General features: G+C 38.9%; 1 protein-coding gene across 1 annotated transcript; it reads right to left on the bottom strand.

Annotated features, from left to right (window-relative positions):
* Positions 1-8,337: 8,337 nt before the first annotated feature.
* stpg4 (sperm-tail PG-rich repeat containing 4) lies at positions 8,338-24,937 on the bottom strand. The gene is made up of 7 exons (XM_035399696.1): positions 24,584-24,937; positions 16,705-16,761; positions 16,327-16,581; positions 15,728-15,792; positions 14,862-14,907; positions 10,183-10,287; positions 8,338-8,931 (listed from the first exon to the last, which is right to left on the bottom strand). The coding sequence occupies exons 1-7, from the start codon at positions 24,656-24,658 to the stop codon at positions 8,821-8,823; spliced, it is 714 nt and encodes a 237-aa protein (XP_035255587.1). The 5' UTR covers positions 24,659-24,937; the 3' UTR covers positions 8,338-8,820.
* Positions 24,938-26,729: the final 1,792 nt, after the last annotated feature.

Below are 26,729 nucleotides of genomic sequence, written 5' to 3'. Positions count from 1 at the left end.
CTGGAGAGTTCAATAGATTTGCTTTGTCCTCTGACATCACTTTACTTAAGGACCTAATCAATTTGAAATGAGCCCACTGGGCCAAAACAGTGCCAGCTTGATTGTTGGATAAACAACAACCTCTTGCTTGCTTTCAATAGCTCATTCAATATCATCAAAGTTTCATGAGTCATTTAATGGAGGGACACTGCCCGTTTTAGTCACCCCCCCAAGTGACTGGGAAACAGACACCTGGTTGCCAGCCAGGTGTCAAGCATGACCGGGTACCCCTGGCAAAAGCCAGATGGACAGCCAGGGAGTCATGGATAATTTAGTGGGGTCTCGTGTAGGCCCAATCAGTCATTGTCCCACAATTCTCCCATTCTGCTGTGTCCTCCAGTACAGGGCCTGTCTGTGGAAGAGGGAGTGGATGTGAGGGGAGCAGAAATATCAGGATGGACTAAATTCAGAATGAACCCCTGACCCTTGCTAAACAACAAATCAACTTTGTTATTAGCTCAACATTGCAGTATTGTGTAGCTCTTTGGTGAAAAATATTTGACCAAATTTTGTTTTCTTTGGATTGGAACCTGTCCAGTGTGCAACAAATAATTTACTTACTCAATCTCAATCTCAATTTTACTCAATTCCTGTAATTGACTTTGAGCACAGCCTTGCTTGGAGCTGGCATCCCTTCTCCTAGCCCATGTGTATATGTGTGACCTTCACATGCCTTTCTCATGGAAATCCAATCGTATAGACGTATTACAATATGTGTGAGCTATATGTGGTACACAGTCAGGCAGCTTGTGATGTAAATTAAACAATGCTAAGTCAAGTTTTTTTCTCCCCGCTGTTCCATTAGTCTCTTTCCTCTGGCAGAAATATAACCTGCATCCAAAATTCCAAGGAGTCTGGTTTTTGTTTTGGTGCTGTTGGTTCATGAGGTCCTCACTTGCTTTCAGTGAAAGGAAAATGACTTAATCCTGGAATAAATCTTGGTCCGATTCTATTTCAGACCCTCAAGGCTTTTTATTGTTTATACTGAGCATGACAAGTCTAGGGAGGACACTTGTGAGCGGCCATCTCGCTCGTTCTCTTCTTTGAAAAGGTAATTCACTCGATGAAAAGTACCTCTGAGAATGACAATGTTAATATGAATACATGCAGAGGCACATAAGGGGCCTTTCCAGGTTCTCAGCATAATGGCTGTCTTGGCTTGCTTCCCAAATCATGTTCACTGTATTTGTTTTACCATTTTGATAAAAAGTTGAGATAGGGTCCTTAGGATTTTTCTTTGTTTCTTTTTGCATGTGTTTGCGTGTGTTTGTGTGTGTGTGTGTGTGTGTGTATACGCATGCGTCCATTCTTGCAGAGGAATGATGCTCTTCCATAGATGGAGGCTATCAGAGAGGAAGGCTGTTTTAATCATTGTTGGGGAGCATATGTTTGAGATTAGACCGTTATCATGACAAACCCCAGATTTGAGGATTATCAGGTCCATTGGCGCTATAACAGAGCACTCACTGATTGATTCTCACCAAGGCGATTGAGGCCTTCTACCACTAAGCCAAGTGCATCAGGCCAAGGGCCAACCAATTCCCCTCCAATTACGCACAGAATATCCCCTCCACTTTCACTGCTGTCTCTGTGCTATCGATCCCTCACGCCACCAGTGTTGAACAGACAGGATGAGGGTTTTGGATTACACCAGATGACTGGCAAAGCATCAGACACTGGAGTATTGATCTCCCTGATGTTCATCTTGACGTACTGGGATTACGCCAGTGAAGTGTTTGGCGTGAAATGTACAATTTGTGAATGTTCCTCCCGCCTGCCAAGGAAAGCCGAGTGATTTCAATCAAAGTGGAGTTGAACGAGATTCAGTCTCACCCTTTAGGATGAGATATCGCAACCTTGTCATACTTAATGGAGGTAGAGGCAAGAGCCCGTCAAGCACATTTACGCTTTCCCAATGTCACTGCGACACCATATTGGCTAAGAATTTTTCAACAACATGGTGTTGAGCACTAAGGCTGGTGTAGTATCTGAATTGTTTTGGCTGGTGACTCAGTAGGCCCTCCTAGCCCCTGTAAAATGCTAAAAGTTTTTGTTGTGACACGTTTACTTTCAACACGGTGGATTCTTTTCATATATATGAACGATCAAGTGAGGATACTGTATCAGTGATTTTGGTGAAAGTGAATTCAGCTACTAGTTTACTAACTAGCCTGTTGGATAAGCAAAACTTTATTTGCTCATCCAAAAAATGTTTGCTTGCAAAAAAAAAATGCAATGATTCTTTTTTCTATTAAAAAGGTTATTCTAACCATACATCACTTCTGGGTAACATCCAGAAGTTTCTTAATGTAGATTAGCAAAATGAAATAGGTTTTTAATTAGATATCATCAGTCTTGAATTATTTTGTTTCCCTGTTTCTTGTGGTGTTCTCATGCCCTAATTTCAACTGAGCATGTGCAGAAGATGGGAAAACACAGGTCTTTTGAAAAACTGAATTAGTCATGACACCAGGATTCGATCTTATTTCTTTTGAAGAGAGTAGAGGCTTGATTGGTCAACTTTGGACTAGTATCAAAAGATTTGAGAATGTTTATGCAGAATGATTTCACTGTTGCTAGGTAACACAATATCTATCTTTAATTTTCTGCTGACTGTTTACAGACTTACAGCTAAGAAGAAATGGTGAATTAAAGGATTGTCACAATCACACACACACACACACACACACACACACATGCATATACACACTGTAGGTGTGTGTGTGTGTGTGTGTGTGTGCCTGCGTGCATGCATTATATAGTGTGTGTGCCATTACCAAGAGACTGGACTGATGAAAATGGAAAAGACCAAAAAAAATTTTTTATGGTTAAGTATGGTCATGTGACTCTTGTCCTAGCTCTCAATTTTTTTTCCCTCAAATCATGTGACTGTTACTTCTCCTTGGTGATATGCCCCACACAGTAAGTCTGGCGGATACTCTTTGATTTTCTCAGGTTTCTTAACTTTAAAGGATTAGTTCTAATGCCAGGTGTTAAATGCAGGATTGCTGAGCTATCATGTGATTTTCTTATTGCACCTTGTCGTGGTATATTTACCATGACTGGAAAAGGAGCTCAGATGTGTTAATACTTCACTCTCCTGTGTGCTATTTATATTGATGTTAACACCAGCGGCTTTCGCTCACTGAAAAACACCATGGACGAGGGTGGGTTGGGCCAGTGTGCTTGTTTCAGAGATCGGGGGGCCTATTCACAGCACACAATCTTTGACAAGAAATCCACTATAAATAAATGAATGCATTGTTTCATTGAACTCATGGCTGTTATGTAATCCGATTTGTCTCAGACCCAGAAATGTCAATTTCCCCCAGTGGTCCCTTGTGCTAAAACTAATTGAGTCACCCTGATTCAGTCTTCTGCGCGAATGAACTTCCTCCGACTCTTGACTCCATCTTTGACTCCATCGATGCATTTTCCACCCTTCCTTCTCACTCCCACTTGCATTATAATTGGGAGTGCTGTTGGTTCACAGCGAAAATTCAGATAAATCAAGCCTCCTCATCAACACGGTCATGCGAGTGCACACACACACACACGCACACTCACACACGCACGCACGCACGCACGCACACACACAAGCACACACGCACACACACCAGAATTGCTCACCCATGGGGGATGTCCTCTGGCTGGCCTGGCTCCAGTGCTGTGGTGCAAAGCTGCCATCAGAAATCACTGATGATGCACACAGCCCAAGGAGACCACGCATCACTACCCTTCCTGTCTTATAGTTATGCTTTTTTAAACTTCCTCTCCAATTAATTTCTTACCGCATGCATATATCTGAAAACAGATCTCTAAGGAACCGTGAGCTTATGAGTCTGCCCATTGTACCATGAGTATCACCATTGTGCTATTGCTGCTGCAGCCATGGAGAAAGCAGAATTCATTTCTTGAGATAATCAGCAGCCAGTGGGGCTTTGGGTGGCACAGCACATACAGTACATCATGTGCTCTTTCAAAGCAAGCTGAAATGTCAGAGGACACAGAACATGGCCTGATGGGTATTGAGGACAGCCACACTAAAGTGCACGAAATCCATGTTTACATGTATCATGTTACCTTTGTAGGGCACCGTGGTTTCACCTGCTTACCTGCCTGCCAAAGAAATCCAATGATCAGTTCAATTAGTCAATCAATCAAATTATTATTCTGATAATCAACATTTTCCGTTGTGCAATGTTTGTGGCCTACCTGTATATTAGCTCATATCATATAAATGTCAGCTTGAATGGAAGTATTCATGACTTGCAGTCACGTTATGCGCCCTGAGGTAGAAATTCAGAATGATATTTTCAATGCCCCAGGTGCAAACTAATCAGAGGGAAATCTCCTTTGTTCCCACGGAAATCCAAGTAGTCAACAACAACAACAGTCTTCCTCTTATCTACATTACTGAATATCCCCCCAAGGCCATGCTGTCTGTCCATTATGTAGCGCTTATGTAGGCTATCCCTTATAACCCAAATCAAGTGAGATGATCTATTTAAAGTGAAAGTTACATTTGTGAACGGGATTGGTGTATGGGTATATAAATGGGCATACAAATTTAATACTGAAATTTATCTCATAAGTCCACAATGAGTTCAATGTTCTAACTCGACACAAAATAAATTAGCCCACTTGAGGTTTGAACTCTGCTATATGACAGACCAGTAGGATGCCACAATCAGGATGGAGTACAATCAGTAAAAGAAAATAAAGACAGTTACTTTGAATCTCACGTGAAAAGATATAAAAACCATGGAAGCCAGTGCCAGTGACAAAATGAACAATTCCAGACTGTGAAACATTGGTTAGGTTTCAGTGAATTGCGTGGCTTTGGTCCTGCCAGCTATGAAAGAATGATGAGTGATGTGCATGTGAGTGACTCACACGATGGGTCAGTGGACTCATTAGCCTACAGTGACAGAACAGATGAGGTACAGCCAAATCTCGGCCCTTCATTTTGGACCTTTACTCCAATCAAATCACAGCGGTTAAAGGATTAATGACCCTGGTTGTATGGAAGCTTGGCTATGTAGGATCTGTAAAACTTTGTTAGATGTCTGTGATTGTCTTTCTACCATACAAATATTTGATTGATTGTACTGTGATGTTTGAGCAATTGTAGAAGGTGATATTCCAGTGGCCTCTATATGGGCTTTGTACATAGACTTTGGGACACCTTCCATGTGGACAGGTCTGGGCAATTCTGGTGGGGATAACTGTTACCAAGGTGCTATAACGCTGCACCAATGGTCGAATAAGTCATTCACAGGATAGGGTGTCATTTGCAACGCAGAAAATGTGCTAGACTACATGTTGGCTGAAGCATAAATCTAATTTTCCCATCCCCTTTGACACCAAAGCTGTATTTACAGTGTAAATAATAGCATCTCCAGCTTTTTCACTTTCTACCTCTTCTTCACCTCTATCTCTCTCTCTTTCTGCGCTCTAATCTTCTGTCCCTGTTGCATCGTTAACAAAGTAATGCTGTCAACATCCACGTGTCAGCCACCGCACTATATCAAATGGCACTGCGACTATGACACCCACCCACACTGGTGGTAAATTTAACTCCACTGCGAAAAGGTCAGGGCCCCAACCATAGATATTACCCTGCCAAGCATCCATTTTCATCAGTCTTTAACACAGTATCGTGTGGACCAAAGACCTGAATAACCTTCCAGGCTAAGGGGAGCAACAGAATTGGGTCCCATCTGTGATCAAGTAACCTGCTCTTAAAGGATTAATACCAAAGGTGTCTTCGGGAACCGTGACCAGCGACTCATATGGTTACATGGCGACAGTCCAAGGCTGGACATCCTGGGGTCTGCTGTTTATCTGGGACACCCTGCATGTGGCGATTATGATGTCACAATGTGAACATTCTCTGACTCTCCACTCCCATTGGTTCTGCCATATGACAGGACACTGTCCCCCAGCCTTCTCTCGCCAGCTGCCTCCAGCACTGCAGGTCTTCACCAGTGTGAACTTGTGCTGACCCTGGATCAGCAGGATCTAGGGGAAAACTGTTCAGTGTCCAGATGTGGTCTTAGAGGGATCAGCAAAGCACACACATTCATATACTCACACACATATACAGTATACTCATATGCACAGATATGCATACAGTATACATGCCAACACATACGTACATATACACACACTCACAGCCATCAAAATACACAAACTAGACCACACACATAAATGCACTTATTCAAATGCATACGCACACACACCAGCACTCAGATAAGTGCATGTAGACACACACATACAGCAACCATACTGACAAACATATACAAACATACACTCATCCAGGAGGAGTTAACAAGATGCAGGCCCTGCAAGGTAGTTAAAAAAGGACTCAGTTCTGCCCCCCCCCCCCCCCCCCCCCCCCCGCCTTCTCAGACAGATGCTAAACAGCATCCCATATAGCACAGATCAATCATCTATGGGTCTGAATGCAAATAAGCTGCACAAATGTCAGATCCCTCATTAGGGATTCTCACACGCTCTCCGCTTCCCAAATCCTTCCCGACACCCATGGGGAGATGTTCCCCGCCGCACCACTCCTAACTCTTCCCATCTCAGCGACAGCAGGATAGAGAGCAAACAGACCTGTGCAAATAAGCAAAGAGCACCCAACCCATGAAATCTTAAGTCGGGTCAGCCCAACTGAATTCCACCCATAGCCGCTGCTGGGATGACTTTTAATGGAGGTCAGCACAGTGTTCCCTCCGCACAGCACCCTTCCAGGGGCGCAAACAGCGTTACCGTGGGTGAGAGGGGAGGAATGATGCAGAGATGATGTCACCTGTTTGGGTAGGGGGTGGAGGGTTGAAGGGGTGGGTGCTGTCGCATCAACCGGGCCTTGGCAGTTAGACCTTTTTTAGTTTTCAACCGCGCTGCTGTTTGCCTGGCAGTGCATCAGACTGAGGCTCTGAGGCACAGACTTCAAAAAAGTTACACTTCCATGGCTACAGTGACCTCTCTGTACTTCTTACTGTTGTTTTTGCTTTTCTTGTGTTTCTGTCTGCGGAAGTCTCAGCAGACTGAAGTTCACTTTGTGTCACGGCGAGAAATAAAAAATAAATAAATAATGTGCGAAAGTTAATAAATGTAGACTGATATCTCTATTTCATCAGCCGTGGAGTATTGTCGTGGCGGCAGATTACTTCCCTCTGCCTCCAGGTTATTAGATTCCTTCTCTCAGGTCCCGAAGTTATTAACGGGTCTCATATCTGGATAATCAGAGTCTGTGGCACAGCGCACACAGAGAGGAACTCTGGGATACGAGTCACTCACTCCTGGCAGCGGGCGCGCTGATGTAGCCACGGGTCGGGGAGGCGGACGGCGAGGAGTCGCCGCGTGCGCTCAGACGGGCTGTTTACGGCGGCGAGAGAGCCCAGAGCCACGCCCTCCATCACCAGCAGCCTGGCGTGTCAGCGAGGCTCCGGCTTCCAGTGGGGACGGGCCACTTTAATCAGGCCTGTCAATTCTGCACCCGGACGCACGTGAGCATACACGCTGCGGACACACACATCCAGATGTGCTACCTCATATGTACAGAACACACATACACACGCACAGATTGTTGATCAGAAATGTTAAACCACACAAACTCTCAGGAATGATTGGACATGCTACTGCGCACGTCGAGCGTGAATCCACAAACACATAAGGAGACATATGGTGAGACAGCACTTATTCTTCAACAAGTCCATTCTTTGACAGTGAATGCAAGTCCTGCTCATGAGGTAGAAAACAGGCGCAATAAAAAACATCGCAGACAGGTGCGGTGTGTGCGTACACATTGTTATTCCGGGAGTAGCCAAGCTACTGCAACATAACAACAAGCTCTGGGGAACGGCTCAATTAATCATCTTGCTACTGTACTTTCACTCTTGGTGCAAATGTAATTATCATAGGTCCCAATGAAAGGTGGTGTAAGCACCACCCACCACTGAAACATTTACGATACACGTTTAATCTCCCCTTGCGATACAGTATTAGTCAGTATAACTCTTTAACCTCTGTCGTGTATCGTTCATGACTTCAGCCTGCTGTGCCTTTGTCTAATACACATGTGCAGCTCTGCTGAGATCAAACAGCCTCTTGATGTCCTAAAGCCGAACTGTATTTGCTGAATACATTATCTAAGCTCGCGGTGCACGGTATAATGCCTCATACTCCACTACGTGAAGAAGAGGCATTCTCTTTCATTCATATGTGACAATGGCAATGATGGGGTCTAACAGTCTGCAGACAAGCCGTGCAAAAAATGCAATATCATACATTTAGAAAGCAGGCTATGCTTTATTTAAGGCTATAATTTGTGTTACAACAATGTCATGAGGTTTGTTTTCGTTATGGTAAAATGAATTGACTGTAATGTCTCAGACTGGATGGAGGTTGGTAGAAGGTCATGTATGCCTTGCGTTTTTGCAAGTCTGTGTGTGCATGTGACTGTTCATGCATGTCTGCACTAGTAATGTGGGTGCGTGTATACTGAATATATACATATACGTACATGGGTGCACATGTTTGGGTATGTGCAGGTGCTTGCACATATATGTGCAGATTTAACAGAAATCAAAAATCAAAGGTTGATTGTTAATTCTTTAACTTAAAATACAAAAAATTCATCACAGCCATAGTTGAATGGACGCATGAACAGTTGGTGAACGTATGACTGAGCAATCGGTAACAGAGCAGAGGTACGGATAGCATTTTTGCATTTTTCCGCTGAAGAAGTCTCTCCTCTTCTTTTTAAAATTAGAAGACGTTGCGGAAGAAAAGGCCGTAAGCGCGTCCCGCGCTGGCCTCTGTCCCGGGGTGGTGGAGGCTCAGCTTGGACACCTCATATGCCCCAGGCCCAGGAGTTCTCTGCCAGAACACAGACAAAACATCAGACACAGCTCAGGGCCCAGGTTAAACACAGGCCAGACACAGGTAAGACAAAGGCCATGCACATATCAGACTAATCTTAAACCGAAGTGAAACAAAGTTTAGACGCAGATAAGAGACAGGTAAAACGTAGCACCTGTGCGCAGTCAGGTGAGGACCAGCATGTGATTGCAAGGTAAACAGTCCAGAGGGCAAGTTTAAAAATTCAGTGCTGATCATTTTAAGTGTACACAGAAATGTGTCCCGGAAGTGCTAGGTGGCATGAACACAACTGCGCATGTTAAAACTGCCCGAGAGTATCAACTCAAGGTCACTGACTGAAAGTAAAAAACAAAAAGAAACAAAAATAAAAATGAGATTGGGCCATTGCTCAGAGTTGTGGGACATATACTGGATGAAACGGTAATGCGATATATCATCGTTTGACTGTTTTAACTGGGTAGTAATGTTTTATAGCGAAGCCGTGTTTGGCTTCCCAGTCAGGTGTGCACCCCTGATTTGAATATTGCTACGGTGTGTGAATGAGAATGAATGGTTCCGTTGAAACGAGAAAGCAGGGAAAACAGAGAAAGAGAAACATGGAAAACGGGTGTTGGATGATGGTGTTGCTCTGCTGTTGTAGCGAAAGCCAGCTCTGTCGCGTTGGACATGGGTAAGATAGATGATAGACAGGTGAGGGATGAGATTAAAAGCGTATTAGAATAGCATGACACATTAGGAAGTTTCACACTAATTTCTCACAGAGCGTGTGATAAGGTACTGTTGCTTTCTGGCATACCTTACAGAAATAGAATATACTACAATATATTTAAATAAAATATATCATCAAACGTATATAAAGTTTATGATGTGGACTTCATTGTAGAATAAATTTTCTCCAAATAAGCCCATATATATTTACAATATATATTGCAGAATATTTCATTTATGTAAGGGATTTCGGTCAGTGCATACCATCCAAAGGCTTTGACCTGAAATATGATTCATAATATGCAGCTGCTGTTTCAGCTTGATTTCTATTTTAAAACAACCATGGAAGCCTGAATCCTTGGTCAGAAATAGGTCAACAGCTCCAACTTCTCTAAAGTGTGTCTATCAAGGGCTGTAAATTATATCAGTTTTACCAAAGTCTTAGATCATGCCAGGTCAGTAGGGTTCCCAAGATAGACCTCCTTCAGCATGATGTAATGGATCTGATTGGTCAGAAGCTTTCGTCTCTGCTTTACTCACAGAGCGCACGCTATGTAGGCGGGGCACCGTAGACCTGAAGCAGGAAGTGACAGCACGGGTGGGGCGCTCCTTTATGTCATACTGGCCGGGTGCTGGTCCTTCTCTCTGGAGAGAAACCGCAAATGACAGAGCAAGGCAATATCAGTTCCCGTACATGGAAATGTTTCTACATCTTAACAAGAGGGACAGGAGTAAAAATATCTGGGGGCTAAATGCGCTCTTGCTAGGGTGGCTTGATGTCTCATTGCACACCAGAAACCTCACTGGTCAACCAGGTGCTCACAGTTCACCTGCTGATCTGCGATCCCAACCTGTTGTCCGTGGTGTGAAAATAAGCAGTGGTTACATCACATGCTGTGGAGGAGAGCACATGCTTGTCTGCAGTCACCTGACTCAACAGTGGAGGTTGCCATGAGCATCACTGACTGGGCATTCCATCAGGAGCATTTTAAACCAGAAAAGGACTGGTATTAAAACACTTTCAGAGCACATTCTCCCTCCCAAAACACTTAAAGTTTGATTCTCAAAATATTTAAACATTTCTTCTTGCACGCCAATTAGCAATGCTTTTTTTGGATTTTCTCTCGGAATGTAAATTGTGTGAAATGTGTTATTCAGGCATAATTGATGTATATTTACAATATTAAATCTGAAATAGAGCAAGCCCGATGCGTGGGTGGGAACGCCATGGACTCCAGTGACCCCTGTTTGAGGGTGGAAATTGCTCACGCCCCAGGAACTCGCTCTCGGGAAAGCTATTAGAGTTTAAAGAGAGGCCGGAAGGAGAGGGATCGTGCTATCCTGCTATCTCCCCAGGACAGCCGAGGGCCCGGCAAGGCTTTCGGCTGTGCGGGGCACGGGGGGGGCGGCCCGTAAACACCTCCGTGGATGGCACTGGGTCCAACCGTTTTCCGTCGTTAGGCTTTTTTTTTTCATTGTAAAAAGCTCCTTGTTTTCTCTCTCTGTTGCCATGGAAATAAGCAGCCTGGCAAAGGGCTGAGGGAAGTGGGATGGGAATGGGGGGGGGGGGGGGGGGGTGATCAGCCTCATGACTTCATCAGAGAGGAACGGGGGCAGCGGTTCACGGGTTGCTCCTGGAATAGTCGGCTGCACCCGCCCAGTAGCCACCCGCTCAGAGAACTCTGCAGGAATGATATGCCTGATATATGCTCTTGAACACATATGCCCGAGCTCATACGCTTTCAGTGCAGCTTGGATAACCCACTTATCCGCAGTGACAGGCAGACCAATCTAATATGAAATGGATCTTTGAAAATTCATTGGTAATCCTTTCGTCTCTATGCAACGATTATTCTGAGGGCCATGGAGGCCTTACTTTTTCCTGCATTCCATTAGTTTTACCATGTGTTTAAGGAACTGCCGTTCTCTGCTCTCTCTCTCTCTGTCTCTCTCCCTCTTCTCTTTCTCTATCCCTCTGCTCGCTTTCTCTCTCTCTCAGCTTGAGGTAATGTTTCACAGGATTTATTTTTGAATGCGCTGAGCAAATCATCAACTCGACTCATGTGGTCTGCACATGCTATAGAACTTAAAATGGTGAAATTCTGTGAGATTCATCTTTATTTCAATTGAGGGGGGAGGCACCAGGAAAAAGGTCTGGCGAGGCTAACATTACAAATCAGACCCCGCCAGCTTTGAGTGGCAAGTCTTTATCTCTTCATCTGAGGACTGGTGATGCCTTCTATTTCTGAAAAGGCCACAGTGACTCAATCCGCCTCGCTCCTCTCCAAGATTCTTCCCTCTGATGTCAGATCAAAAGCCATCTCTCTCACATTCTGTCCATTACATTAATCCTTCGCTGAACAGACATTGAGCTTGCGTAGTTTACATTTTTGCACATTATCTATTTATCCATCTGGATATTTAACAGAGCGCTTCGGGATGAGTACACGGCTTTAGGGTAGGATGGCATTGCCCTACATGGGAATTGAACCTGCAAACCCACAAGGCCTGGCCCCATTGCTACTGTACCATCCCTGATTATTACTGTTGTTTGCGCAAAACTCTGAGCCCAGAACACAGTACCTTTAATCACATAGAGGCTGATAGGTTGGAAACATTCTGGTGTAAAAATGGTGCTACACATTAGTGATGGTTGTAGTAAATGGTGATAAACGCTATTGATTACTATAATTGGTGTCTCTTCAGAGGTAAGAGACTATGGGATTGTTTTCATTGTTCTGCACTGTCCCCAGCCCTCTTCCTGTCCTCTCCTGCTACCCCCCAGTGCTAGCTTTTGTGAGTATTCAGTCAGGAATAGTGCACACCAGATTCTCATCTCAATTTCCTTTCTTGAAATAAAAGAACTGCCCCGTAACACTCAAGTTTATTATGAAAAAGTGTGCGTATGAGAAAGAGAGAAAGGGAGGGAGAGAGAAAAAGAGAGACTGAGAGAGAGAGAGAGAGAGAGAGAGATAGTGAGCTCATACACTATGACAGTGCCCCTGCAAAGCTGGCTACTGGCATTACATGCCATCCGATCCCTCACGCAGGATCACTTGAAGCGCTGGGAGGGCTGAGCTCTGGAGGAGGTGTTAATTCAGGTGTATGTCATGGGATGTCCGTTAGGCACATACCTCCAGCGGGGCTGTGTGGGCCAAGCTCCCTCAGAACCCAGGCACGCGCTTCCCCGCCGCTGCCAGACCACTTCCTGTCCCTGAGCCATCCTGCCATGCGTGTGTTCCATTCTTTAGAGCGAGGCCTGCCCAGGAGCCCCCCCCCCCTCCCCTCCCCCCCTCGCTCCAAAGTGCTGGCATGACCGTCGCCCTTTCGTTAATTATAGGTCTTAACGGAACGTGCCGGCCAGAGGTCCCGTGGCTTTGTTTCCAATAATAAATGGCACGATGGCGGAGTATCTCTGCGCCACACTGTGTTATCAGCTCAGCAGCTCCTCTCTCGACCGGTCACATTAATAACTGTGACTGACCGCAACATGAGAGCCCCAAAGCAGTGCCACCTGTGCGTCCAGTGCTGTTAACCCATTTGCCGTCGCCTAGATTTATAGGTGCACTGCGATTGGCTGGAATATGGGTGGGTAGGCACGTGACAGGGGCTGGTTGCACGGGAACGGGTGGGTCTCAAATGGACCTTAATTTGGGAGGGAGAATGCGCTCTGAGGTTCCAGAGGGGCACGGCTTGGAAGAGGTGCAGGGACCAGGCCTGGCTACTGCTGAATAAGTAACATTCTTTCACAAAGATGCTGGGACCTGTCAAGAAACATTTCAGCAATGCCACAGCGACACAGTGAACTTCAAGGTTTGGCAGGGGAGGGATAACAGAGAAACAAAATATATCATTCAGAGATAAATTTCACAATACCTGAAACGTTTTTGGTTGTATGTGACTGCTGAGAAAAAAGGGAAAAAAATCCAGAGCATATGTTGTCCCAAGGATGTGGATATCTTCTTAAATTTGAATGAGAATAGAAAAAAGAACAATCCAACAACAACAACTGTTCTGTTTTAGAGGATGGAATTGAAGTGAAGCTGGTGGCCAACATTTCTGCAGCGCCTGAGCAGCCTGAACCAGTAACTGACATAAGTGGCTGCTTAGGGCCCCTTCACTGCCACCGGACCTCAAATTATTCTGAAATATATTTTATATATAATGTTGGGTTTGGAGAGAGCCCATCCCAAATCCTGCTTTGGGCCTCTCTAAGGCTAGGGCTGGTACTGTGTGCCTGGGTATAATGGGGTCATATTAGTTACCTTTTAAGAATGAACACACCTGTTTTTTTTTTCTTTTTTTTTTTCTTAACAGATTAAATGCAACAGTGTCCACGAAAGCCCCCTCTAGACACTTTCCATTTATTTATATTTTTAGTTTATATTTTATTGACAGAATTTTACCTGGGCGACATAATGGAAGATGTTTTGCTTGTTTTAATGTTGGGTGTGGATGCGGACTGCCTTCAGAGTGGGGAGAAAGCTTTCCATTTGTGCTGATGCTAATATTTGAGGCTGTCCTCTAACCTCTGAGCTTGTAAACAGCACTTCTGAACATGCATATCATATCGGACACCTCTTTCACCATCCAGCAGTGAACAAGTTGCTGCGACCACATTGCAAACAGCCAACATGCCGAGAGATTGCCCAGAGAGAGGAGCAACGGGTTGACCTCAACTTGTCGCTCCTGTGTAATCATCAACGGCCAATCAAGGTCTGTGATTGTGGAACCAAGCAGTGAGGGAGATGAGCACAGTAGCAGAAGAGGAAGACCAGCTTGTTAATATCAGCGCAGCGGGCTGGCTCATCTGGGTACACAAGGCCAACGCGTTCAGGAATGATGGGAATTCGGTCTCCACTGTGTACCAACAACAGCAACTCTGATGCCACTACAAGTGCCACTATACAAGGTCCTGCTGTGATGACTCCTGGACAGATAAATATAGTGTTCATGCAAACTGACTGTAATGTGTAATTAGTGTTTGAAAGTTTAAAAGCAGCGCACACAAATGCACAATGGATGCATTTAATGTTCCACAGCTCAGAGGGACCCACTTAATGTTCAGCTGTTTAAAAGGGAGCCCGGTGGTCCTCTTTGTGGAGATGCCCAAAATAATACCAGACTATATTTTCCCAGAGGCATTGAGCTGTGTTGAATTCATTACTCTTCCATTCTGTTTCATTCTAAAGCTAAATTGACTGACAGCAGATACTCACAGGGAGGAAGGTCTGGCGTGGTACTGCTGAACGGAACATCACATGTCTGAAAGAAGAGGAGGGACAATCAGGGGCAGCACAGAGATGAGAGGAGGAGAATGTGGAAGAAGAGAGAGTAGGAGAGGAAGAAAATGATGAAGAAGATGAGGGAGACAGCGTGGAGAAAAAAGAGGAACATAGAAAATGGAGGGGGCACCTCAAAGAATGAAGGAACATTAAACAGAGGATGTAAAGAGAAGAGAGGACACAAAAAGAACCAGCAGTCAGTGGGCAGAGAATATGAGATCCAACACATGGACATATCTTGCTCTCTAACAGAAAAGTTCTTAGGCAACAGGTAAGGGAATAAAAATAGAAAGCTCAAACACAGAGACTGTCTTCATTCCCTTTGCTTATTTCCATTTCTTACATCTCTTCCAAGTGTTCTTTCCTCACCTCTTAGCTCCACCCAATGAAGGATGCAAGGAAGATTATGGAGGATGAGATACGAGGATGGAGGAATCAAGGCAACATGTATCAGGCAAATGAAGCATCAGTTTGAAGCAATGTCAATTACAGACATAGCAGATCTGGAGAGGTGGATCCACAGGTGGATCGTTTATGTGTCACACGTTCTGAAAAAAGACTTCCAAAAAGGCTACACTTGTGCATCTTTGCTGAAGCTTCCTCCAGGAGCCTCCCTGCTCCTTGCTCCTCGCTCCTCCATGGATCATTTAACAAATTTGAATGCCCTCAAAGATGTCGGACCTCAATCAATTTCCAGGTCAGGCGCGGCCCGAGGAGATTAGGATGGATAAAATAAGCGATTGGAATGAACCCAGTGACTTAGCGATTCCACAGCTGTGGATACTCCGGTGAACTCTTACTTGCACGGTGACTTGGGAATGGGTTTCTCCATTAAGTCATAGTGCCATGGTGGTATGTTTACATCCTGGTATGGAAGCAGAGAAGTTCATAGTCTGAGCTATTGTGAGTTGTAAATTGAGACAATGTTGGGGGGCCTTCACACCCCAACAGAATTCTGAACATCAACATCTGGACAGTCAGCATCACAATTAATCAGCATCTAATTATAATATTTCTTGATAATGGAATGGAAGAGCACATGTTTCATTGGAAAATCAATTAAAAATGTGTGTACATAAGATCTCAGGTTTGGCTTCAATGAAACTCAATGGCAAACACATTATCTTACATTTGTTGTCTTCCACCATTTCCAGTACACACTTATGAAAGGGTATTGCTGTTGATAATGGGTAAATGCTAAGCTTGATTCAGTGACATGATGGGTGTAAGGGACATTTCATGATCACCTACAGTGAGTGCTCAATCATTGACTTGCTTGAACCAAAAAAAGACTGCACTGTACGATGACTGCTGTCCATTACTCTAACAGCAATGAAAACTCCCTCCAGCTATGTCCAAACTGGAGCTGCGCAGCCTCCACAAGACACACCCCGCCCACCTTGTCCCGGACGCCCAGGGTGAAGTTCTGGGGCCGGGGGCAGTTCTTGAAGGAGTAGAAAGCTGGCCGTTGAATGGCCTCCTGGATGGAGTCAGTGTAGCTGTACGCTCCGGGCAGCAGCAGATCCCCCTTTCGGACGCGCTGAAGGGGTACTTTCCTGCCTGTGCCCCGGAACCCGTAAGTCAACCGAATTGGGTTGAGGGCCGCCTCTTCGATGAAGCCACGGATGTGGTAGCAACCTGGGTTGGGAGAGTCCTACAAAGGAGAGGTTAACCTTGCTGGTGATGGCAAGCAATGGATTTAATGGCATGGATCATGGAATTGAAATTATGAGATCAAGAAAGAGAGAGCAAAAGGGAAGGATCGGCAGGAACCTACTTTCAGACTTTCTCTCCACCAGGCATCTCTCCCATATTGGTCTTTCTTTGTGTCATTCTGTGCAGAACATAAAAAAGTGCACATGACTGAAAATGGCTACTATCCTGGTGGTGTAAATGTGTTTAAAATTACGGTTAGGGTTAGGGTTATGTTAAGTCCGAGTGGTGAAGTGAACAGGAGCTAAGCTAGTGCAGGGGTTTGAGTTTGATTTTGGATTACTCAAATATTTTCATTACTGTCTGGGACATTATAGTGAGGTTAAAAAAACTTAAACTTGAACAAAATCAATGAAAAAAATCTATTTCTTAATTAAAAATTAAAACTAAGTTTGTGTGGAAACATTTACTGAACTGAAATTCATATATTGGCTTAAAAACTAAATAGAAACAGTTTTAAAACTGAAGAAAAATGACACTCATTTTAGTTTTTTCTTTTTTTTTTCATCATCAAAAGAGCAGAATTTCCCAGCCATAACCATAGAGCGCCTATCTAATTGTGCTAACGGTTGATTGCAATGACCAATGGATGGCATTGTGTGGATACTTTGTTGAAAAAAAAAAGTTCTTTAAAAAATTTTTTTAATGAAAAATGAGTTTCAGAGGAGAACATTTAATTACATAAGATTATAGTCTCATGTCAAAAAAGTGGAAAAAATCCAAAAATTCTAAATAATTCCCCCCCCCCCCATTTGGATAGGAAATGATGTTATGTTACTAAACATTTAACAATAAATAGAAAAAAATTAAAAAATATATATTTTACTTTTTTTTATGAAAAATTTTTTCAGTGGAGAACAGTTAATTACATAAGACTATAGTCTTATGTCCACAAATTGAAAAAATCCAAAGATTCTAAATATGTATTTTTTATGTTAATAACGATGGGAAAACATTATTTGTTACAAACATACCAAAATAGATGGATATAAATGTATATTATGTAATTTATAATGATAAATGTTTTTTTTTCTGTGTAAAAACACAATAGTACGTTAGGCTATGTTCTTATGTCACAAAAGTGAAAAAAAAAACTCCCAAAATTCTAAATATGTGTTCTTTTGGTTCAGATAGATAGGAAAGTATGTTTCATGAAAAATATGGTACATAAGGCTATAGTCTTATGTCCAAAAAGTGAAAAAATCCAAAGATTCTAAATATGTTTTTTGTTTTTTAGGTTTATATGGATGGGATATGAGGTTGCATAAGGCTATAGTCTTATGTCAAAAAAACTGGAAAAAAAAACTAAAATTCTAAATATGTGTTCTTTTGGTTCAGTTGGATAGGAAATCATGTTATTTCCACAAACACTTAGCAATACATTAATAAACATGTTTTAAAATATTTAAAAATATTTTTTAAACATACTAGAAATGTGTTTTAAAAGATTTTTCATGAAAAATATGTTTCAGTGGAGAACAATTAATTACATAAGGCTATAGTCTTATGCCCAAAAAGTGAAAAGAAAATTCACAGATTCGAAATATGTTTCTTTTCTTTTAGGTTTCTATGGATGGGATATCAGGTTGCATAAGGCTATAGTCTTATGTCAAAAAAACTGGAAAAAAAAACTAAAAATTCTAAATATGTGTTCTTTTGGTTCAGTTGGATAGGAAATCATGTTATTTCCACAAACACTTAGCAATACATTAATAAACATGTTTTAAAATATTTAAAAAATATTTTTTCAACATACTAGAAATTTGTTTTAAAAGATTTTTCATGAAAAATATGTTACATAAGGCTATAGTCTTATGTCCAAAAAGTGAAAAAATCCAAAAATTCTAAATATGTATTTTTTTTTTTAGGTTTATATGGATGGGATATCAGGTTGCATAAGGCTATAGTCTTATGTCAAAAAAACTGGAAAAAAAACTAAAATTCTAAATATGTGTTCTTTTGGTTCAGTTGGATAGGAAATCATGTTATTTCCACAAACACTTAGCAATACATTAATAAACATGTTTTAAAATATTTAAAAATATTTTTAAACATACTAGAAATGTGTTTTAAAAGATTTTTCATGAAAAATATGTTTCAGTGGAGAACAATTAATTACATAAGGCTATGATCTTATGCCCAAAAAGTGAAAAAATCCAAAGATTCTGAATATGTATTTTTTTTTTTTAGGTTTATATGGATGGGATATCAGGTTGCATAAGGCTATAGTCTTATGTCAAAAAAACTGGAAAAAAAAACTAAAATTCTAAATATGTGTTCTTTTGGTTCAGTTGGATAGGAAATCATGTTATTTCCACAAACACTTAGTAATTCATTAATAAACATGTTTTAAAATATTTAACAATATTTTTAAAACATACTAGAAATGTGTTTTAAAAGATTTTTCATGAAAAATATGTTACATAAGGCTATAGTCTTATGTCCAAAAAGTGAAAAAATCCAAAAATTCTAAATATGTATTTTTTTTTTAGGTTTATATGGATGGGATATCAGGTTGCATAAGGCTATAGTCTTATGTAAAAAAAACTGGAAAAAAAACTAAAATTCTAAATATGTGTTCTTTTGGTTCAGTTGGATAGGAAATCGTGTTATTTCCACAAACACTTAGCAATACATTAATAAACATGTTTTAAAATATTTAAAAATATTTTTTAAACATACTAGAAATGTGTTTTAAAAGATTTTTCATGAAAAATATGTTTCAGTGGAGAACAATTAATTACATAAGGCTATAGTCTTATGCCCAAAAAGTGAAAAGAAAATTCACAGATTCGAAATATGTTTCTTTTCTTTTAGGTTTCTATGGATGGGATATCAGGTTGCATAAGGCTATAGTCTTATGTCAAAAAAACTGAAAAAAAAAACTAAAATTCTAAATATGTGTTCTTTTGGTTCAGTTGGATAGGAAATCATGTTATTTCCACAAACACTTAGCAATACATTAATAAACATGTTTTAAAATATTTAAAAAATATTTTTTCAACATACTAGAAATTTGTTTTAAAAGATTTTTCATGAAAAATATGTTACATAAGGCTATAGTCTTATGTCCAAAAAGTGAAAAAATCCAAAGATTCTAAATATGTATTTTTTTTTTTAGGTTTATATGGATGGGATATCAGGTTGCATAAGGCTATAGTCTTATGTCAAAAAAACTGGAAAAAAAAAACTAAAATTCTAAATATGTGTTCTTTTGGTTCAGTTGGATAGGAAATCATGTTATTTCCACAAACACTTAGTAATACATTAATAAACATGTTTTAAAATAATTAAAAATATTTTTAAAACATACTAGAAATGTGTTTTAAAAGATTTTTCATGAAAAATATGTTACATAAGGCTATAGTCTTATGTCCAAAAAGTGAAAAAATCCAAAAATTCTAAATATGTATTTTTTTTTTAGGTTTATATGGATGGGATATCAGGTTGCATAAGGCTATAGTCTTATGTCAAAAAAACTGGAAAAAAAACTAAAATTCTAAATATGTGTTCTTTTGGTTCAGTTGGATAGGAAATCGTGTTATTTCCACAAACACTTAGCAATACATTAATAAACATGTTTTAAAATATTTAAAAATATTTTTTAAACATACTAGAAATGTGTTTTAAAAGATTTTTCATGAAAAATATGTTTCAGTGGAGAACAATTAATTACATAAGGCTATAGTCTTATGCCCAAAAAGTGAAAAGAAAATTCACAGATTCGAAATATGTTTCTTTTCTTTTAGGTTTCTATGGATGGGATATCAGGTTGCATAAGGCTATAGTCTTATGTCAAAAAAACTGAAAAAAAAAACTAAAATTCTAAATATGTGTTCTTTTGGTTCAGTTGGATAGGAAATCATGTTATTTCCACAAACACTTAGCAATACATTAATAAACATGTTTTAAAATATTTAAAAAATATTTTTTCAACATACTAGAAATTTGTTTTAAAAGATTTTTCATGAAAAATATGTTACATAAGGCTATAGTCTTATGTCCAAAAAGTGAAAAAATCCAAAGATTCTAAATATGTATTTTTTTTTTTAGGTTTATATGGATGGGATATCAGGTTGCATAAGGCTATAGTCTTATGTCAAAAAAACTGGAAAAAAAAACTAAAATTCTAAATATGTGTTCTTTTGGTTCAGTTGGATAGGAAATCATGTTATTTCCACAAACACTTAGTAATACATTAATAAACATGTTTTAAAATATTTAAAAATATTTTTAAAACATACTAGAAATGTGTTTTAAAAGATTTTTCATGAAAAATATGTTACATAAGGCTATAGTCTTATGTCCAAAAAGTGAAAAAATCCAAAAATTCTAAATATGTATATTTTTTTTTAGGTTTATATGGATGGGATATCAGGTTGCATAAGGCTATAGTCTTATGTCAAAAAAACTGAAAAAAAAACTAAAATTCTAAATATGTGTTCTTTTGGTTCAGTTGGATAGGAAATCATGTTATTTCCACAAACACTTAGCAATACATTAATAAACATGTTTTAAAATATTTAAAAATATTTTTTAAACATACTAGAAATGTGTTTTAAAAGATTTTTCATGAAAAATATGTTTCAGTGGAGAACAATTAATTACATAAGGCTCTAGTCTTATGCCCAAAAAGTGAAAAGAAAATTCACAGACTCGAAATATGTTTCTTTTCTTTTAGGTTTCTATGGATGGGATATCAGGTTGCATAAGGCTATAGTCTTATGTCAAAAAAACTGGAAAAAAAAACTAAAATTCTAAATATGTGTTCTTTTGGTTCAGTTGGATAGGAAATCATGTTATTTCCACCAACACTTAGCAATACATTAATAAACATGTTTTAAAATATTTAAAAAATATTTTTTCAACATACTAGAAATGTGTTTTAAAAGATTTTTCATGAAAAATATGTTACATAAGGCTATAGTCTTATGTCCAAAAAGTGAAAAAATCCAAAGATTCTAAATATGTATTTTTTTTTTTAGGTTTATATGGATGGGATATCAGGTTGCATAAGGATATAGTCTTATGTCAAAAAAACTGGAAAAAAAAACTAAAATTCTAAATATGTGTTCTTTTGGTTCAGTTGGATAGGAAATCATGTTATTTCCACAAACACTTAGTAATTCATTAATAAACATGTTTTAAAATATTTAACAATATTTTTAAAACATACTAGAAATGTGTTTTAAAAGATTTTTCATGAAAAATATGTTACATAAGGCTATAGTCTTATGTCCAAAAAGTGAAAAAATCCAAAAATTCTAAATATGTATTTTTTTTTTAGGTTTATATGGATGGGATATCAGGTTGCATAAGGCTATAGTCTTATGTCAAAAAAACTGGAAAAAAAACTAAAATTCTAAATATGTGTTCTTTTGGTTCAGTTGGATAGGAAATCGTGTTATTTCCACAAACACTTAGCAATACATTAATAAACATGTTTTAAAATATTTAAAAATATTTTTTAAACATACTAGAAATGTGTTTTAAAAGATTTTTCATGAAAAATATGTTTCAGTGGAGAACAATTAATTACATAAGGCTATAGTCTTATGCCCAAAAAGTGAAAAGAAAATTCACAGATTCGAAATATGTTTCTTTTCTTTTAGGTTTCTATGGATGGGATATCAGGTTGCATAAGGCTATAGTCTTATGTCAAAAAAACTGAAAAAAAAAACTAAAATTCTAAATATGTGTTCTTTTGGTTCAGTTGGATAGGAAATCATGTTATTTCCACAAACACTTAGCAATACATTAATAAACATGTTTTAAAATATTTAAAAAATATTTTTTCAACATACTAGAAATTTGTTTTAAAAGATTTTTCATGAAAAATATGTTACATAAGGCTATAGTCTTATGTCCAAAAAGTGAAAAAATCCAAAGATTCTAAATATGTATTTTTTTTTTTAGGTTTATATGGATGGGATATCAGGTTGCATAAGGCTATAGTCTTATGTCAAAAAAACTGGAAAAAAAAACTAAAATTCTAAATATGTGTTCTTTTGGTTCAGTTGGATAGGAAATCATGTTATTTCCACAAACACTTAGTAATACATTAATAAACATGTTTTAAAATATTTAAAAATATTTTTAAAACATACTAGAAATGTGTTTTAAAAGATTTTTCATGAAAAATATGTTACATAAGGCTATAGTCTTATGTCCAAAAAGTGAAAAAATCCAAAAATTCTAAATATGTATTTTTTTTTTTTAGGTTTATATGGATGGGATATCAGGTTGCATAAGGCTATAGTCTTATGTCAAAAAAACTGGAAAAAAAACTAAAATTCTAAATATGTGTTCTTTTGGTTCAGTTGGATAGGAAATCATGTTATTTCCACAAACACTTAGCAATACATTAATAAACATGTTTTAAAATATTTAAAAATATTTTTTAAACATACTAGAAATGTGTTTTAAAAGATTTTTCATGAAAAATATGTTACATAAGGAAATCATATTATTTTAACAAACACATTTCAAAAAATGAACAAAAATCCGTTTATAAAAAGAAAATTCATGAAAAAATGTGCTTTAGTGGAGAGCAATTCATTACTTGTCTAAAAAGTGAATATTTTGAAAAAAAAAATGTCAATTTTCATTTCAGATGGATATCAAATCACAACCACATTGAAATAAGTGACCAGCAATCTCTTTAAGACATTTTTTCGAATAATGTGTTTCAGTGGAAAACACATTTTAAAAATTAGACTTATAACCAAAAAGAATATAGTACACGCACACACACACACACACATATTTTTGCAATTCAGTTTGATATGAAGTCATAACCACCGTGAAATAATTTACTACAAACGTGTTTAAGAAATGTTTGGTGAAAAATATTTTTCAGTGGAAAACAGAAATATATGTATAGATACAAGAATACGGTCTTATGTCCAAAAAAGATATATATATACTATATATATATGGAAAGGTAGTCAAGCGGTAGTCAAACAATAAATTTTAACAATAAATCAACAAATCTTCACAATTTTGATACTTATTTAGCAAGACCTATAATATAATTAAATGTATAATGTAATGAGACATACCAATAACTTGGCCTTAAAGCCAAAACAGCAACAATATAGAAAAACAGTGCTTGTGTAATATTATTGCATTCACAATAAGGTTAACTACGTCCTTCCGGAGCAATGCATTTGAAAGCATAACATAACCTAATCAACTTTACATGGGATCAGGGGCCTTGCTGAATGGCTGGGCTATCTTTAGACCAATAGAGGGGCGTAAAATAGGTCAGAAACCTCTTAACTACATATACAGTTGCCTATCGAGATCACTGAATACAGTCTTTTGAGTCATTGAGTTTCAGTCAAGTGTCATGGGGAATTTCTTTCTATAACAATGCCTTTTAATTCAAGTAGTCCCCGTGTTATGCTTTACTTAATTCCCAACTGGTACCGCCAGAGGCTAATGACCACCTTTTACAGCATTTGACATATCTGCATTACGTCCCGTGGCATTTGTCACAATCAGATGGCTCGCGCTGCATTTTCCCTTAGGAAAATGTGAACAAAAATCTCTAAAGGAGAGATTGTTGCTTTACAACGAACCGTCATTTTATTTCATGAAACCACAGTACTTAATGGAATCTCAATTTTACATTTGTAAACATAACATAATGGTTCAAAACACATTGAACATCGGCTACTGGTTAAGTGTTTTCCGTGATGTTTATGGACCTAATTGTTAGAATATTCACTCGTTTTTGTTTTTCAAGTTGCCTTCTTCCAACAGATTCCTTTTAGAGCCAATACTTAAATGGAAGGGGAGCGGCTCTGCTACAGTATATAGTTACATTGCAAGAAACAATGACATCAAAGCAAAAGTTTAAATAGGAAGTATAGGCTGCCGTGCGTCGCTTGTTTACGACGTACACTTTATGTGAACAGAGTTCCTATTTCAATTCTTACCATTTCCCTTGCTCTGTCAACTTCAATAGGCTTCGCTCTGCCTTTGGGTGAATGTTCATTTCTTCCAGCGGTCATGTTTTCTATCGTCTATCTCAATCCTACGTATTCAGTTACTTGTGTCTTTTGTTCAGGTCCTATTACACGCCGTTGCTATCTAAAACTCAACTGAATTTATTGTTATTGTTATTAGAATATATTAAATAGATGCTAATCAAACAGCTAGACTACATGTCTCTGTGTGGACATTACTATATACGATAAGACTTGCAGTTTGTTTGATTTAGGTTTCTGCCGCGACTAATCAATAATTAATACAGTTAAGAATCCTTGATGAGAAACCTGGGAATATTAACTAGTATTATGTTATCAACAAGAACACTGATATTATTATAAGGTCCTATTATTTATACAAAACTCATTCAAATATATTTGTCACAGAGGGGAGCTTTAAAAAAAGATAAATGTATTCAGCTTTGAAAATTAATGACATTAATTATTTGATATTAATATAATATCTAATTTTGACATCAATATAATATCTATCTTTCTGTCTAGATCATACACATCTTTATCAAGAGGTGACTGAGTGGAGGCCAAATTATGTATTTTCTCAGCACACTGCTATTTACGTTGTGACTCAATTGTTTGTATATAATGTAGTATTTTTTTTATTATTACTACACAAACTGTAACTGTTTTAATATTGATATTTTTTGGCAATAGGTCGACAACCCAACATCCTGTGTTCTCTGTATCTGTCAGGTCAGCTTCCTGATTCATAATCATGATGTCACTATCATTTTAAACAATCCACTGATGGGATCATGTAATTTTACATGATTCACTGCATTCTGTATCCTTTTGTGTTAAAGAGAAGTTTACTGCGTTTATGCTGAGTTGTGGGCCTAAGAGCACTTCTGTTTTTTTTTCATGGGGGATGTGTTCTGCTTCTCTAGCACAATGGAGTGGCCATGACACTCATTACCTTTAATGGAAATGGTCAGTGACACACATCAGACCAAAGATAAAAGGAAAATGACTTGTGGCCATTCATGGCCAAGCTAGCAAAGAAATGTTGCTGGCAGTATGTTGTGTGTTATGCAATCAGTACAGAGTCATATTGATATACTGCTACCACACATGGGGGAAAAGGTAAGCCTGAAAAAACATCTGGACAAAACAGCTCAGTATTCATGAAGAATGAATGCAATAAATTCTTCAACCTCACTGCCAGTGCCTAACAAAAATCAGCAAATGGTGTGCCTAACATTGTTTTAAAAACCCCATGCCATTATAGTTGCTGGCACCTTGGCAAACAAGAACTTGAAACCTCAGCGTAACCTCAGAGTGCTCTCAGAAGAACACAAAAGCGCACAAAGTGATTGATGGTCGTGGATGTAAATTTTTACGGACAGACCTATGTCCGAACTACCTCTTGGAGAGATGAAGTTGGGTTTCTGTGAACATCTCTCATTTGTTTAAGCTTGTTGTAATGAGCCATATACAAACCTAAAAATGCAAATCCATGAATCATTTCAGCCCCTAGCCTCATGTATGTGTGTTTTGCGTATCCCCATGTTATGTTGGGCCTGTGTCTGTTCCCGCATGTGTTTAGTTCTTCATTCTGACACAGGGCAGGGTGATGTGTTCACTGTATATGCCAGAACATGACAATCTAGTCGCTAATGAAAGTATTATGGATCTCAGGGCACAATGCCATGTGCTGCCTTGTTGCTAGGCTACATGGAGCACAGGGTTCTTAGAAGCAACAAAAATTCAGAATACATGGGCTGACGAGCTTAATTTTTTTAGTGAATACTTCACCCAGAATTTATTTTCCTTTGAGTCTCCAAACAATGTTAATGCAGTTCACTTGACGTCACTTCATATCACTTGATACTCAGTTAACTCTCCAGATTCTTCGAAAATATCTGATTACTTCATCCCTGCTGTGGCCATTGTGACCATTACAGGCATACTGTACAGTGGGGCCATGTGCGTATGTGTTTGTATTGGATGAGAAGACTGCACCCTCTCCCCAACTTCCAAAGCATTTTAATGTCCTTCATATGAAACGTACTTAATAAATTCTGTCCACTCATTTGTGTGTGTGTGTCTGGGTGTGTCTTCCGTTTCTGAACTGAAA

The sequence above is a fragment of the Anguilla anguilla genome, chromosome 18 (assembly GCF_013347855.1).
Source record: "Anguilla anguilla isolate fAngAng1 chromosome 18, fAngAng1.pri, whole genome shotgun sequence".
In the NCBI taxonomy this organism is placed as follows: domain Eukaryota; kingdom Metazoa; phylum Chordata; class Actinopteri; order Anguilliformes; family Anguillidae; genus Anguilla; species Anguilla anguilla.
This window is presented reverse-complemented; position numbering and strand designations above follow the sequence as displayed.